The 16,376-nt window shown below is 38.0% G+C and overlaps 3 protein-coding genes across 4 annotated transcripts; all 3 read left to right on the forward strand.

Annotated features, from left to right (window-relative positions):
- The first annotated feature begins 318 nt into the window (after positions 1-318).
- LOC139872566 (uncharacterized) lies at positions 319-5,487 on the forward strand. Of its 2 annotated transcripts, XM_071860466.1 has the most exons (5): positions 319-1,057; positions 1,896-2,022; positions 2,149-2,274; positions 4,839-4,907; positions 5,208-5,487. In XM_071860466.1, exons 2-5 carry the CDS (start codon positions 2,014-2,016, stop codon positions 5,247-5,249), a joined length of 246 nt encoding a protein of 81 aa, XP_071716567.1. In that variant the 5' UTR covers positions 319-1,057; positions 1,896-2,013; the 3' UTR covers positions 5,250-5,487. The 2 variants fall into 2 exon arrangements, with proteins under 2 accessions (XP_071716567.1, XP_071716566.1); XM_071860465.1 differs by lacking the exon at positions 5,208-5,487 and having other exon boundaries at positions 4,839-5,053.
- A 1,649-nt stretch (positions 5,488-7,136) lies between these two features.
- LOC139870586 (uncharacterized) lies at positions 7,137-7,547 on the forward strand. Its single transcript, XM_071858367.1, has 2 exons — positions 7,137-7,348; positions 7,442-7,547. The coding sequence occupies exons 1-2, from the start codon at positions 7,137-7,139 to the stop codon at positions 7,545-7,547; spliced, it is 318 nt and encodes a 105-aa protein (XP_071714468.1).
- An 8,139-nt stretch (positions 7,548-15,686) lies between these two features.
- On the forward strand, positions 15,687-16,376 carry LOC139870587 (protein ALP1-like). Its single transcript, XM_071858369.1, has one exon. It carries the CDS (start codon positions 15,687-15,689, stop codon positions 16,374-16,376), a length of 690 nt encoding a protein of 229 aa, XP_071714470.1.

Here is a 16,376-nt window from a genome sequence, read left to right on the forward strand (position 1 = left end):
TATTACAATTTTTTCCGGTAACGTCTCTTTATAGCTCAAAAGTAAGAACATTCCATTTACATACACATCATCGATAAAAGAGGACACTTCATTATACTCAACACCAGTACGTAATAAAACTTTTAAAGCATCAAGGGTTGTGCAAATGTATTATTGGCGGACATCCACCGAATTAAATGCTCGAGCTCATCGTAATCTTGTCAGAAGCGAGAACTTTAAACTGTTCCACTATCCCGTGAAAACTTTGAAGAAGGCATTTTTTGTCACTGTGGATATTTGGTATATAAATAATTACATCTTGCGGTAATTTTATGTTGTAATTTCATAAACCTGTGTCAGTGATTCGTATTGACACATTGGTGGTATATTTTGGGTATGTTTATTTTTGGATGCAGTATTACTATTAATTTTCTTGTATCAATATGACTTCCCTAATCATTTTGAACACATTAGTTGGTGATACGATTATCATGCCAAAGGAAAAACGTATGATTACACAACCACCTGATATGTGATATGTTGACTGATAAAAACTCAAGCTATGGTTGTGATCCCTCATTTTGAGGGAGGGGTTGTTTGGTGACCCTAAATTTAGCCAAGGATACAACTTACTTAAATGGGTGGCTTAAGCCATTACCATTCGATTTTTACTTGCTTTCAATAAACCAAACCAGATGCTTTATGTTTGTATCGATATGCAACATATATGTGTGTGGTTGTAGTAGTAGTTTTTATTACATTGTTTTATTTAGTTGGTAATGAAGCTTGAAATACCAAGGAATTATGAATGAAGATAAAAGACAAAATCAAAGAGAACGTGGCAGCAACAGGAACTGGTCCCCAAAGCAGATTGTGGTCCCAGAAAATATTCCCAACTGATTTTCTGTTTGTTTGTTATTCTATTGGTTGGTTGAAGATGGTTGTACTAGGGAATAGAAGTATCTAGAACTATGACTCACTCCTCTATAAAAGAGAGAGATTGCTTTGGTGAATGGAACCATATTTTCTCCCAGCTTCCATATTTCAAGAGCTGTTAAGTGAGAAATTGAAAATGGAGGTAAAAAATGGTTCTTATTTTTACAATAATAATAATGAGATTGATATTGATTAATGCTGGCATAAATTATGTATGTTGCAGTCTTGACCTATTTATTGTTAAATGGGTGGAGATGTAATGTACTTGAGTCTTTTGTCCTATTTACTATTTACATATCAAATGAGCCAAGTCAACTTATGTGGTCAAAAATTAGAGGGTTTAAATGGGTTAAACGTTGCCCAAAGTGTATGTATTTTTAATGCATACAACCGTTAAAACCCTCATTAGAAAAATTGTTTTGGATTAACATAACCCTACTGATTTCGACCTTCACCAAAATTCCTGTTTTAACCTGTTGCTCTACATGCCGTTTTGCAAACTCTTATTGTTTATTTACATACATTAATGTTTGGTATTGTAGAAAACGGCATAAAATGATGGTTGTGTGTTGGGTCTTGCATCCAAGAGAAAGTTGTCTTATGAAAGTTGTCTTATTTTCTTCTATATTATGTGGTTTATCTTATTGTTTATTTATATTAGTGTTGCAGAACTCGTAATTTCCTGATTTTTGTAATTCGAGGAGTACTTGGCGAGTACTCGGTCAAACTTGGTCAAACATCGGTCAAAATTGCTCAAAACTTGGCCAACACTCGGGATTATTCGAAAAATTGGTCAAAACTCTGCCACAACTCAGACTTCAGTCAAAATTGGTCAATACTTGGTCAATAACAGTCAAAGTTAAACATGGTCAACTTCTGAGTACTCCTTAAAAGTCCCGAGTACTCACCGATTAGCGAGAATTGCAACCTTGACTTCTATCATGTACAAATTTAGTGAATTGACTTGTGTTGTTTGGCAGATACATTGTGCACTCAACACTCGAGCCTTGTGTTGATGTAGATTTCACATTTGCGGTTAACTTTAACTTTGAGGATCACAAGGTCTATGTTCGTTGTAGACTTTACCTAAAAGAGTTCATGGATAAGGTGATTGGTCTTTTGAGATTATTTATCTACTCCTAGCCAAAGCATATATGCTGAACAACTCCTTAATGTTCTTGATCTAAGAAAAAGTATTTAGTCATCGTGACTTACTATTGTACTCAACTGCAGCAACCTGAACAAGGAATAGCAAGGAAAATGTTGATGCAAATGCCACTATATGCTCGGACAAATGCCACTATATGCTCGGACAATGAGTCGTATCTTACAACCAACAATACGCTCGTGGATTCAGAGGTAACCATATATCTGACATTCTCACCATGATTTATATTAATGTTGTTTTATTAGCTGTTAGATGTGTCAATTTTGACTCATTTACCTAATACGTACATATGGGTTGATATTGGTTGCTTTTCATTCATTATGGGTTAGACTAAAAGATATACCTAGAAAGAGAATGGGCGGGCGTCAAGTTGGTTATGTGGGATAAGAGCAGGGTTGCAAAAATCGCTACTCGGTCGGGACTTTTTAGGAGTACTCGACAACTCGGAGAGTACTTAGATGTTGACCAAATTTGACTTTGATCGATTTTGACTGGGTTTTGACCAATTTTGACTATTTTCCGTGGCTGATTTTCCGAGTAATCCTGACCGAGTTTGATCGTGTCTTGATCAAGTTTGACCGAGTACTCCCCAAGTGAGTTGCAAAAACCAAGTACTCGTCGAGTAATTCCGAGTTCTGCAAAGAGTCATCCAAAGCTTGTTCAAATGCTTAGAACTTTTAAAGCACTTTGCAAAAGTTGATCAAAAGAGATGCAATTGAACATATGTTAGGCAAAAGAAGTCAAAAAAAATAAATAAATAAATTATACTGACTTCATAAATTAATTAGACAACCATGTATTTTAGTAATTAAATATATTAAATGTATAACTTCATAATAGATGTTGATTATGATTATATATAGATGCAAACCAACCTATAAAGTTTTGTAAAAAGAAAAGTGTCATTTGATGGGGAAGAACCTTCAAATGAAAACGATTTTAAAAAATTTCCACAAACTAGCTCTACTCCTTCAATGCCCAAAAGAATCGATATAAATGATCTTCATTGGGATCTCGCGGGTAGAAAAAATATATTACACAATGACCTCAATCAAAAAGACGAAATTAGAAGACTTTATTTGCAAAGAGGACACTTTCAACCACGTGGTCATGACTCATGTGTTCCCGGCAAAAAAAGTAGGGCTCATAGATAGTCGTTTTGTTCCAACTTTGTTTGATGAATTCCAATGGCTAGAGTATAGTGTAAAAGTAGACAATGAAGCTTGTAAAATCAGATTGTTGTGTAATCTCTTTTGCAGCACAGATTGTTACAACTTCACGAGGTTTTCTTGAGCTTGTAGTGAATCATTCTGCAGTTTTCAGATTATTAGTACAAATTATAATATGGTATTAAAATGTATTGGTTTAACTTTTGAAAAAACAAGAGAGATAAACAGTCGTAAATTTGCATTTTGCAGTAAAAGAGAATCAAGAAATATTCAAAGTACACAAAAAGATTAAACCTTTCAAGAAAATATCGTAATGATATGTGAAATTTAGTGCTATTTATTTGTTAAACTAATTTATAATCACTGTTATAGTATTATTTAGGTAATATTTCTTAATCTGTTATTTACCTTAGCTTTGTTATCAAGTGATTAATTTACAATATTTGTTCTATCATTAGCATACCTCCATTGCATCCAACTACCATTCATCATCCTAAATTGATTGATGAATATTCTCAACCATACCCGTATTGGCACTGAGAGGTGAGCGATAGTCCAACTTGTTTTTTTACTCTTGATTAAATCAAGACTCATGTCTTTGAAGTTTCTTCTAGCCGTTCTTGAGGTAATTGTTGCAGGCTTTGAGCTCGAAAACAAGTTATACCTTAGCTTTGAGCTCGAAAACAAATTATACCTTAGCTTTGAGCTGAAAGCTTACAACAAGTACCTCAAGTGCGGCTAGAAGGTACTTCTTACATATGGGTCTTGATTTAATCAAAAGGTAAAAAGAATGGGTCGGGCTATCTGTCACCTCTCGGTGTCAATACGGGTATAGTTGAGAATATTGATCAATTGAGGATGATGAATGGTAGTTGGATGCAGCGGAGTTACCTAATGCTAGAGCAAATGTTGTAAATAAGTTACTTGATAACAAAGCTAACGTAAGTAACATATTAGAGAAAAATTATCTAAATAATAGTAGTGTTTATAAATTAGTTTAACAAATAAATAGCACTAAATTTCACATATCATTATGATAATTTCTTGAAGGGTTTGATCTTTTTTGGGAACTTTAAATCTATTTTGCTTCTCTTTTACTGAAAAATGCTGATTTATAACTATTTGTCTCTTGTTTTATTGAAGTTAAACCAATATATTCAGATACCATATTATAATTTTTACTAATAATTTGAAACTGCGGAATGATTCACTACAAGCAATGAAAGTCTCATGAAGGATAACAACGATTAAGTCAACCTGAAATATTTGTCCCATTTATTTTTTGTACAAGTAAATAGAGTGTCAAATTTTGCTACAATGTTATATTGTTTCATAAATAGTGCAGCATAATATATGAATTACGTGGTTTTGGTGGTTTCATTAAGTTACGGGGAGGGTAATTTTTTTTCCTACTTGTTTGGCCCCAATTTTTAATGGAAAACTCACAATCTGAATCGAGCCCCATTTATAAGTTAAAATGGGTCAGAATTACCCACAGTACTTAGCATCAAAATTTGAATATTGATATTCTAAAGTAGTGACTAGTGATGTTGTAATCATGTAATGCTATATGTTTGATTTTGCAGGAGGAGAGACTGCGTAGGCTGAACAACAGGACAAAAGTTTATTTCGATTCGACTAGAATTGAACATCAGGTAATACAACATCATTCAATACAATCTACCTTTGTGGCAACAATGTTTGTATTGGCTATTTTGTGGTGCTTGGTGATATATGTCGTACATTTGGTGCTTACGTGATGTAATTGTATTGGAGCAAATTTTGAAATTTTAATGAGTATTTGGGTGATAAAATATTGAATTCATATCGGTACTTCTGTAAAAAAAAAAAAAAAAAACGTTACTTGTTAGATGATGCAAACCCACTTTGTATGCATGAAGATGGACATAAAATTATTTCCACATTTATTAGTTACATTTATTATAAATTACCAGGAGGCTTTAAGGGTATTATGGTCATCTACGTTTCCTTCCTGATCAAGAGCTCGGTGACTTGATATCTGAACAATGGGAAAAAAAAATGGGATGGCAGGGAAAAGATCCATCAACAGATTTTATGTTGATATATTTTTTGTGGTTCTGAATCGAATCTATTAAAGTTGTGAGATTTCTTTATTGTGCTAACATTTTTAAACTTGCTTTTTTTGGCCAACACATTCTCTGTAAGATTTCTGATCTTGGATTCATCATATATAAACCCAATAATCATTATTCATTTCATTTGTAAAAAGATGGGTGGGTTGGTAACAGTCAAATGGGTAAACTTTTGTGGGTCGGGCTGGTCTTGGCTCACCTGAAAAACTGTCATTTCTCTACATTTTATAGAAAAGTTGTATTTCAATAAGACTAATAATCTATCTATTTTATCTTTAATTTAAAATTAATATAAATATAAATAAATACAACACAACACAACAAAACTCAATACAACATGAGTGGTGTATGGGGAAGGTGAAATGTAGACAATCCTTCCCCTATCCGATAATAAAAACAAGTCATTTTTTCACCCAGAGTGAAAACACTCTCAAAAGTAGAGAAAGTCATCACTCTCTATTCGACGGATAAAAAATTGTTTCCGAGTGAACCTCCGGCTAATAAGTAGGAAATTTCATCTAAAAAAATAGTAAAATAAAATTAAAAATAAAATTGAGACGCCATGAAAATGGTAGAATCAAATTTCTATGGGTTTTAAATCCTGTCTGGAATTCAATTTAGGATCTAAACGGCAGTCAAGAGTCAAGACGCCAATAAATCGACGTTTGTTGTTGACTCAAAAATAAAGCCGTATACAATTTCGGCGACTTTTGACCTATTAAGCTTAATGCTGTATTATGTACTGCAGATATCGTTCCAATATCTAATAAGAAAACAAGGGTCTAAGGGACCCGAGTGGGAATATCCATTTGTTGTAGCTGGTGTAAATATAACATTTATTTATGACTTTTTTTTTGTCGTTGGTCCCTTCATTATACACCAAAAAGCTAATAGCGTCCTTTCGATTTTTTTTGTTAACAACATCCTTCCATTATCTCATTTAAGCATACTGAGTCCCTCCATCTAAATTCAGTTAAAAAAGTCCGTCAACCTTTGACACGTGCTTTGCATGTGAGGGTACAATCGTCGTTTTTTACCTTCTTCATCTGAATCTTAACCAAACCCTAAATCAAAATTAAAATTGCAAAACCCCAAATTGTTTAGTACACCAAAGCCACCGAAGTAAACCAATAGGAAAAACACAGCCACAAGGTAAACCAATAGGAGTTGCAGTGAGTGCTTCCAAACATATTTTACAACAATCTGCCAGAAATACAATGAAGTCTGTTACATTTATACTTCTATTTGGGTTAGTGTTGGATATGGGTTTAAGAGTGTCATATTACAACCTAAAGCTCAACTTGAACTTCTAATTGCCTTTTTTTGAACTTATAAGAGATATTAGAACAATAGAACCTTCAAACTCAGTTTATTGGAAAACAGGTCAGAATCGAATTCTAATTATATAATTTTGTAGTCACAATTAATATTCATTAAGTACTACAATCTTCATTAGACCACCTCCAACCCTTCGTGAGTTTGCGGCGTCAGTCCTTGCTGGCAGTATCTGACGAAAACTGACTGCCGTTAACGCAGCGTCAGTTTTCGTCACTTCGGGGCGTTAGTCGGGACTGCAACGGAAAAAGGTCAGTTTTTGTTGTCGCTGTTTGATTGGGCCACGTGGACTAGCCGTTATCCAACGGCTTTATAACTGTTTTTTAATTATTATTTTTTTCTTTTCCATTACAAATATTAACACTTTCATTTCATTTTTACACAATAAAAACAACAAATTTCTCTCAATATTTATGCATTTTACTCAAAATAATGATGGAGTCATATTTACTAGCTTCCGATTCGGAGGATGTTCGTGTTATCCAACTTATTCAAGAATTGGACGAAGAGTCCGAAGTCGAGTCCGTTCCTCGTATTCCTAGTGTTCGTGGATACATTCCGAGAGATCGAGAGTCAGCAGTGCAACGTCTTTGGAACGATTATTTTGCCGACGCACCAGTTTATCCGGCTAAGAAATCTAAATGGCGGTTTCGAATGCACATAAACTTATTTCTACGTATAGCTCAATGTATAACTACATTTAATTGTAATTATATTCCTGAACATTTTGATTTTTTTAGAGAAAGAAATGATGCACTTGGTAGGCAGTCGTTTACTACTTTACAAAAGTGTACTTCAGCTATACGTCAGTTGGCTTATGGATTGAGCACTGATGCTCTCGATTAATATTTACATATGAGTGAGCAAACATTAGTATTATGTTTAGACAACTTTTGTAAATGTATTATTGATTTATATATGTAACAACCCAAACCAACCCTCGACCAAACCCCGTGAAAATACAAACAAAAAAAAAATTGCTGTACAGTGACCCCGCGCGCCGCGCCCCCTATCTGGCGCGCCGTGCCAAAACGGCCTGTCTCCGGGCTTTTTAAATGCGAAAAAGATAGACTCGTTCCCGACACTTTCAGACGAAACGCTTTTTACAACACATTAATATAAGTAAAACTAACATGATTAATTAATTAAAACGAGCTTTACATCGCGGGGCCCACATATGCCCAAATACCCCTTTTAATACAAAATACAACTTCGACCCAATGAGTTTAAGTTCCAACAAACTACGAGCATGATGTTGGGGATAAACTACCCAATCCTAGGTCGAATCCAAGCAAGCATCAAAATGGGAAAATCATCTAATCCCGAGCATACCCTTGCCACGTCCGCCTTCGAACCTAAAAATGTAAATAACGAGAGGGTAAGCTAATGCTTAGTGAATGCAATACTTATACGCATACATACATAATCCAATTACTTGCATACACCTACACAACAACACAATAACATTAGCAAACCGCAATAACAAATAAACGATTAATCGTACGTACAACAAGTCAACATCATTAGCATAGAGATCTCAACAATAATACATGCCAAAAACGAATACGTACAATGCTAATAAAATTACACATCCCAATATACCCAATGTCGACATTCGACTCGATGGTGGCCGACGAAGAGTAGTAGGTCAAAATCGTTAACTACTCACCACCCATCGCACGCGTAAGTGGCCGACGAAGAGTAGTAGGTCAAAATCGTTAACTACTCACCACTACGCACTATGAGGCCGACGAAAAGTGCAACCGAAACGTTAACACTTACCTCAATCACAAGGATGGCCGACGAAAAGCGGAACCGCTTACCATCCCACGATAAGTGGCCAACGAAGAGCGAACCCCTAAACGGTTAACACTCACCACTTACCCAAACACACATGTGACCGACGAAGAGCGATAGGTCAAACGTTAATCACTCGCCACAAACTAAATATACACATGTGACCGACGAAGAGTGATAGGTCAAACATTAACCACTCGTCACATATCCAAACGCACACATGTAGCCGACGAAGAGTGATAGGTCAAACATTAACCACTCGCTACATATCCAAAACGAATATAGCCAACGAAGAGCTATCCACGCGGATATCACTCACTATATTTTTCCCAACTCAAATGTGGTCCACGAAAAGTGAATCCTAACGGATATCACTTACCACCCCGCACACAAGCAACCAAATTATATACATAAGCGTATAAATATTCCACTCACCTTGAAATACTTGAAGAACGTATCCCGCGATCTTAACTTCTTCCACCGACTTCACGCAAATCACCTACGCAAAGTATACATGCAAATAAGCTACTCACAATGCTTGTTCGACTTAAACAATACATATGTTCTCCTAGAACATCCTATTGACCAACTTTGACCAAAAACCATTTTTCGCTCGAAAACCTTCATAATCACAAATGACTTGTGATTATGCCTCAACAACATCATTTAAACATGGTTTGGTCATTCGATCACTCATTTAAACACACGACCCGCCCATTTGGTCCTAAAGTGTGTTTTACACCCTATTAAGCATAAAACAATACTCACAAGTCCAAAACTTATGAAATCACTTCCCGCGTTCCCGAAATAGCTAATCTTAACTCTTTTAGCCATTAAACGCCATTTATAGGGTTGTTTACTCAAAAACCCATTTTGACCTAAAACTAGTCAAAACACCAAATTGTAAGTTTACACCCCTAATCACCAACAATCCAAGTAGCTAGTGATTTCATCAACTAATTTAGTTTTACAAACCCACAATATCATCATCCAACCCTAGACCCACCAATATTAGGGTTCTTGCACTAAAACTTAACCCGTTTACCCCAAACTTCCAAGAAATGGGTTTTACATCTACTTTAACACAAACCCTAGCATAATAAACGAATTAACACAACTAAATCCGAATTAGGGTTTTACCTTTTGAAGAAAACGAAGCTAGTACAACAACAACACAAGTAATGAGCTTAAACTTGAAGAATCCAAGCTTCTTCTTCCTCTTCTCAAGCTTTCTCACTCTACTCTCACTCTAGAACTTGAGGTTGAAGATGAGAGTGTTTGTGGACTTGAAAATGATCCAAAAGTGGATCTAAAACTGATCTAAAAGCCACAAATCCGTCCACAAGTGAAAGGACCATAATACCCTTCATTTAGACACTTAAAATGCTGAAAAAAACGCATCAGACCCATTCGGCGCGCCGCGCCAAAAGGTCGCGCGCCGCTCCACACTGCAGGTCAGATTTCAGAAACTTGTTTTGGCCATAACTTTTTGACCGTAGCTCCGTTTTCGATGAACCAAATATCGTTGGAAACGTAATAAGATATTCTTTCCAATGGTAAGGCTTTGAAACATCAACTCAAACTTTATTTGGGGTTGAAAAGATACGTACACACTTTGTACCTCAAACAACGTCCAGTTTTCTTCGACGTTCGAGCAAGCAACACGTACCTGCTTCGTACACTTCGTATACGCATCGTACACCATAAATACATTATGTACAATAAATATTTGGGTCTTACAACTCTCCCCCACTTAGAATCGATCACGTCCTCGTGATCCTTGTCACTTAAATTAGCAAGTACCAAAATCCATGGTCCTTCGACATACGTCCAAACTCGATGTCCACAACATTTCCCCCAAATTCGAAGATTTCATACAAATCCTTTAGGCGACCTTACACAAAGTTACCTTTCTGTTTAGAATCATCATCCGTGATTCACCAATTCTACCAAACCGAGCACTAAGTCTCGCTTCGTCCCCGAACCGGGACAAACTCATGCCTCGACCGCATGACATAAACAAGCTAACATTCCATATCCTCGTACCAAGTTAGCAATCCCTTTAGCGTACCCTTATCACGTACATCGCTAAAGTAACAACACACCAATAACATGGCCAATAAACAACACAATGGAGCCGACGAAAAGTGAATCCTCACGATTGGATACCACTTGCCCCACATCCTTACGCGTACGTGGCCGACGAAAAGCGGTAGATCAAACGTTAACCACTTACCACTACGCAACAAGAGGCTGACAAAAAGCGCATCCTTACGGATCACACTTACCTCTACCCACACATGGCCAAACAAAAACGATCCCTAACGGAAAATGCATTCCACACACCAATAAGTAGCCGACGAAAAGTGAATCTTAACGGATAACACTTACTACTTGTCACACTTCAACCGTGGCCAACGAAAAGTGTACCATAATTTACCCAAACTTTAACCTTGCAAATTCTCCGATTGCCGTAACTAATCAAAGTTTCACCTAGTCACTTATGTACCTAAGGGTTTATCTTCGGTACCCTAAGTACAACATAACCGCATCTCCATCGGAGTCGAACACTACGCTTGTAGGTATGGAAAAAGGCACCTAACGTCGCGTCATGTAGACTCCTTCACCAATACACGTCGAGATCAACACTAGATCTCTCGGGTTTTACCCACCCGACGAACCTCTCGGTTTAACAACCTCTCGGTTTAACAACCTCTCGGTTTAACAACCTCTACACGAGAGCGAACACGCTCTATCATTCGAACACCAAAACCCACCCATGTGGCTTGGTATAAACATTTTCCAAATATCAAGGAATGCTTGGTTGCACCAAGTCTTATGCCCTTCGCCCGACAACCGGATCAACAACATAGGGTAATTCCATGAGGAACACTACCCCTCATTACACTACGCACTAACACAAAATGCAACAAACATAAGTACGTTTCAATAAGATAGTCGAAAAATTACCTGAACACCATCGTCAGGTTCTCATGCTTTACCAACTAAATCCGGACACGCCGACTTTCGGTGTCCCTCCTTTCGACAATTAAAACACACAACCTTTTTAGACTTCGCATTCGTACACTCGCGTGACATATGACCGCGTTCTCCGCAATTATAACACGTGGGTACAAAACCACCGGTGCCACTCCTTTTCATGCTCCCGCGGCCCTCGGAAATACTCTTACTTTTCTTGTTCGAATGCATCGTAGTCTCGGACTTCCGTTTACTAACATCAGACACACTTGGCTTCGACACCTCCGGTTCGAAACCCCGAGCCAATTCGAATAGTTCCTCAAAAGACTTAGCCATTCCCCGACTAATTTTACCCTTCAATTCATCATTCATCGTACGGTAAAAATCTTTCATCAACTTGTGATCGTCACCAACATACTCCGGACAAAAACGAGTCTTTGCCAAGAAGGTAGACTTGAGAGTAACCAAGTCCATCGAACCTTGTCGCAAATTGTGTAACTCGTCCCGGATTTTATCAAGGTCGGAAAAAGTTCGGTACTCGTTAAAGAACTCCTCTTTGAACTCATCCCATGACAAGCTCATACATTGTTCCTCGCCATACAATTGAATCTTGTCATCCCACCACAACTTGGCTTCTTCACGTAACATGCTAGACCCGTACCTCGTTTTCTTCTCGGGAGGACATTCACTAGTACGAAAAGCCCCCTCGATATCGGAAACCCAACATGTACTCTTCAACGGATCCCTCACCCCATTAAACATAGGAGGTTGAGCATCCTTGAAGTTCTTGTAATGGAAGTCCCGCCTTCCATGTCCACCGTTACCATCGCTCCCTTCACCACGAGGGTAAATGTTTCTAGCCTCGAATGCCTTTTCGATCGCGGCATCCACTCGTTCGTCGATTAGTTCGGTTACTTGCCCATCAACCGATTCCTGGAACACCTTTCTAACATCCTCGAGAAACTCCACTTTATAACGTTTAATGATGGCCTCAACCTTAGCCGTGAACTCGGAGTCGTCGCTTTGATCACCATTATCATGTCCGTTCCTCGTCTTCATTCTAAGAAATGAACTTGGTTAGGAACGCAACACAAGTAAATCACATACACCGCCACGAACAATAATCACATCACATAAGTATGCCAACGTTCGTGCATCCCATCTAGTCCAATACTTGTTGTACATCACTTGCATGACTTGGCTTGCAACCGTAATAATGTTCGCGACGCATTATTACGCTCACACGCCGTGCCGAACTCATGAATACAACAACCATTTCGCTAGATATTCAACACAAAACAACACAATTAGTATCAACATAAACAACACATAGTTAAAGCACCTATTCTCAAAGGCACTAACTAGAAACCCGAACCGACCCGTAATCCTACAAGTCCCGATAATAGCACACACAAAAGTCTAAGTCTAGGCGCCTATCTCAAGTCACCTAAATCCCTTAGACCATGCTCTGATACCACTTGTAACAACCCAAACCAACCCTCGACCAAACCCCGTGAAAATACAAACAAAAAAAAAAAATTGCTGTACAGTGACCCCGCGCGCCGCGCCCCCTATCTGGCGCGCCGCGCCAAAACGGCCTGTCTCCGGGCTTTTTAAATGCGAAAAAGATAGACTCGTTCCCGACACTTTCAGACGAAACGCTTTTTACAACACATTAATATAAGTAAAACTAACATGATTAATTAATTAAAACGAGCTTTACATCGCGGGGCCCACATATGCCCAAATACCCCTTTTAATACAAAATACAACTTCGACCCAATGAGTTTAAGTTCCAACAAACTACGAGCATGATGTTGGGGATAAACTACCCAATCCTAGGTCGAATCCAAGCAAGCATCAAAATGGGAAAATCATCTAATCCCGAGCATACCCTTGCCACGTCCGCCTTCGAACCTAAAAATGTAAATAACGAGAGGGTAAGCTAATGCTTAGTGAATGCAATACTTATACGCATACATACATAATCCAATTACTTGCATACACCTACACAACAACACAATAACATTAGCAAACCGCAATAACAAATAAACGATTAATCGTACGTACAACAAGTCAACATCATTAGCATAGAGATCTCAACAATAATACATGCCAAAAACGAATACGTACAATGCTAATAAAATTACACATCCCAATATACCCAATGTCGACATTCGACTCGATGGTGGCCGACGAAGAGTAGTAGGTCAAAATCGTTAACTACTCACCACCCATCGCACGCGTAAGTGGCCGACGAAGAGTAGTAGGTCAAAATCGTTAACTACTCACCACTACGCACTATGAGGCCGACGAAAAGTGCAACCGAAACGTTAACACTTACCTCAATCACAAGGATGGCCGACGAAAAGCGGAACCGCTTACCATCCCACGATAAGTGGCCAACGAAGAGCGAACCCCTAAACGGTTAACACTCACCACTTACCCAAACACACATGTGGCCGACGAAGAGCGATAGGTCAAACGTTAATCACTCGCCACAAACTAAATATACACATGTGACCGACGAAGAGTGATAGGTCAAACATTAACCACTCGTCACATATCCAAACGCACACATGTAGCCGACGAAGAGTGATAGGTCAAACATTAACCACTCGCTACATATCCAAAACGAATATAGCCAACGAAGAGCTATCCACGCGGATATCACTCACTATATTTTTCCCAACTCAAATGTGGTCCACGAAAAGTGAATCCTAACGGATATCACTTACCACCCCGCACACAAGCAACCAAATTATATACATAAGCGTATAAATATTCCACTCACCTTGAAATACTTGAAGAACGTATCCCGCGATCTTAACTTCTTCCACCGACTTCACGCAAATCACCTACGCAAAGTATACATGCAAATAAGCTACTCACAATGCTTGTTCGACTTAAACAATACATATGTTCTCCTAGAACATCCTATTGACCAACTTTGACCAAAAACCATTTTTCGCTCGAAAACCTTCATAATCACAAATGACTTGTGATTATGCCTCAACAACATCATTTAAACATGGTTTGGTCATTCGATCACTCATTTAAACACACGACCCGCCCATTTGGTCCTAAAGTGTGTTTTACACCCTATTAAGCATAAAACAATACTCACAAGTCCAAAACTTATGAAATCACTTCCCGCGTTCCCGAAATAGCTAATCTTAACTCTTTTAGCCATTAAACGCCATTTATAGGGTTGTTTACTCAAAAACCCATTTTGACCTAAAACTAGTCAAAACACCAAATTGTAAGTTTACACCCCTAATCACCAACAATCCAAGTAGCTAGTGATTTCATCAACTAATTTAGTTTTACAAACCCACAATATCATCATCCAACCCTAGACCCACCAATATTAGGGTTCTTGCACTAAAACTTAACCCGTTTACCCCAAACTTCCAAGAAATGGGTTTTACATCTACTTTAACACAAACCCTAGCATAATAAACGAATTAACACAACTAAATCCGAATTAGGGTTTTACCTTTTGAAGAAAACGAAGCTAGTACAACAACAACACAAGTAATGAGCTTAAACTTGAAGAATCCAAGCTTCTTCTTCCTCTTCTCAAGCTTTCTCACTCTACTCTCACTCTAGAACTTGAGGTTGAAGATGAGAGTGTTTGTGGACTTGAAAATGATCCAAAAGTGGATCTAAAACTGATCTAAAAGCCACAAATCCGTCCACAAGTGAAAGGACCATAATACCCTTCATTTAGACACTAAAAATGCTGAAAAAAACGCATCAGACCCATTCGGCGCGCCGCGCCAAAAGGTCGCGCGCCGCTCCACACTGCAGGTCAGATTTCAGAAACTTGTTTTGGCCATAACTTTTTGACCGTAGCTCCGTTTTTGATGAACCAAATATCGTTGGAAACGTAATAAGATATTCTTTCCAATGGTAAGGCTTTGAAACATCAACTCAAATTTTATTTGGGATTGAAAAGATACGTACACACTTTGTACCTCAAACAACGTCCAGTTTTCTTCGACGTTCGAGCAAGCAACACGTACCTGCTTCGTACACTTCGTATACGCATCGTACACCATAAATACATTATGTACAATAAATATTTGGGTCTTACAATATAAAAGTCGATACATTAGATCTCCCACAGCAATCGATGTTGCACGATTATATAGTATACACGAGGAGAAGCATGAATTCAAGGGTATGCTCGGTAGTATCGATTGCATGCATTCGGAATGGAAGAATTGTCCTGTCGCTTATAAAGGACAATACACTAGGGGTGATCACAAGAAACCGACGATTATGCTTGAAGCGGTGGCTTCATATGACTTGTGGTTTTGGCATGCCTTTTTCCGAATGGCAGGTTCCAAAAATGATATCAATGTTTTGAATCAGTCAACGGTTTTTGATGCACTAAAGAAGGGAACAGCTCCATCTGCACCATTTGAGGTTAATGGTCATCAATACACCAAAGGTTATTACCTTGCCGATGGTATATATCCCGATTGGGCGACATTGATCAAAGGAATGTCGTGCCCCACAGATGAACCAAGGATTAAGTTCACGAGATTTCAAGCAAGTGCACAAAAGGACATAGAGAGGGCATTCGGTGTTCTTCAAGGGCGATATTATATTTTAAGTCAACCTTCACGGACTTTGAAAGTAAACAAGATGCGAAGAGTAATGGAATGTTGTCTCATTTTACATAATATGATTTTAGAAGACAATGATTTTGCGCTATGTAAATGGGAAGAAAGGTTTATAACCGAGGAAAGAGAAAATCGTGCCCAACGAGTTAGGAATAGAGGACGTGATCAAGACATTGTCACAAGAGAAATAAGGGATAAGGCGGTGCACAACCAACTGACTGAAGATTTAATCGAGCATATTTGGAATCTTCCAATGTCATTTTGA

This window comes from Rutidosis leptorrhynchoides, chromosome 10 (assembly GCF_046630445.1).
Source record: "Rutidosis leptorrhynchoides isolate AG116_Rl617_1_P2 chromosome 10, CSIRO_AGI_Rlap_v1, whole genome shotgun sequence".
NCBI lineage: Eukaryota > Viridiplantae > Streptophyta > Magnoliopsida > Asterales > Asteraceae > Rutidosis > Rutidosis leptorrhynchoides.

Coding starts and splice junctions, on each gene's coding strand:
- LOC139870586 (XM_071858367.1), top strand. CDS start 7,137: ATGGAGTCATATTTACTAGCTTCCGATTCGGAGGATGTTCGTGTTATC. Junction 7,349..7,441: donor GCTAAGAAATCTAAATGGCG/GTTTCGAATGCA, acceptor TGATTTTTTTAG/AGAAAGAAATGATGCACTTG.
- LOC139872566 (XM_071860465.1), top strand. Junction 2,275..4,838: donor ATACGCTCGTGGATTCAGAG/GTAACCATATAT, acceptor TTGATTTTGCAG/GAGGAGAGACTGCGTAGGCT.
- LOC139870587 (XM_071858369.1), top strand. CDS start 15,687: ATGCATTCGGAATGGAAGAATTGTCCTGTCGCTTATAAAGGACAATAC.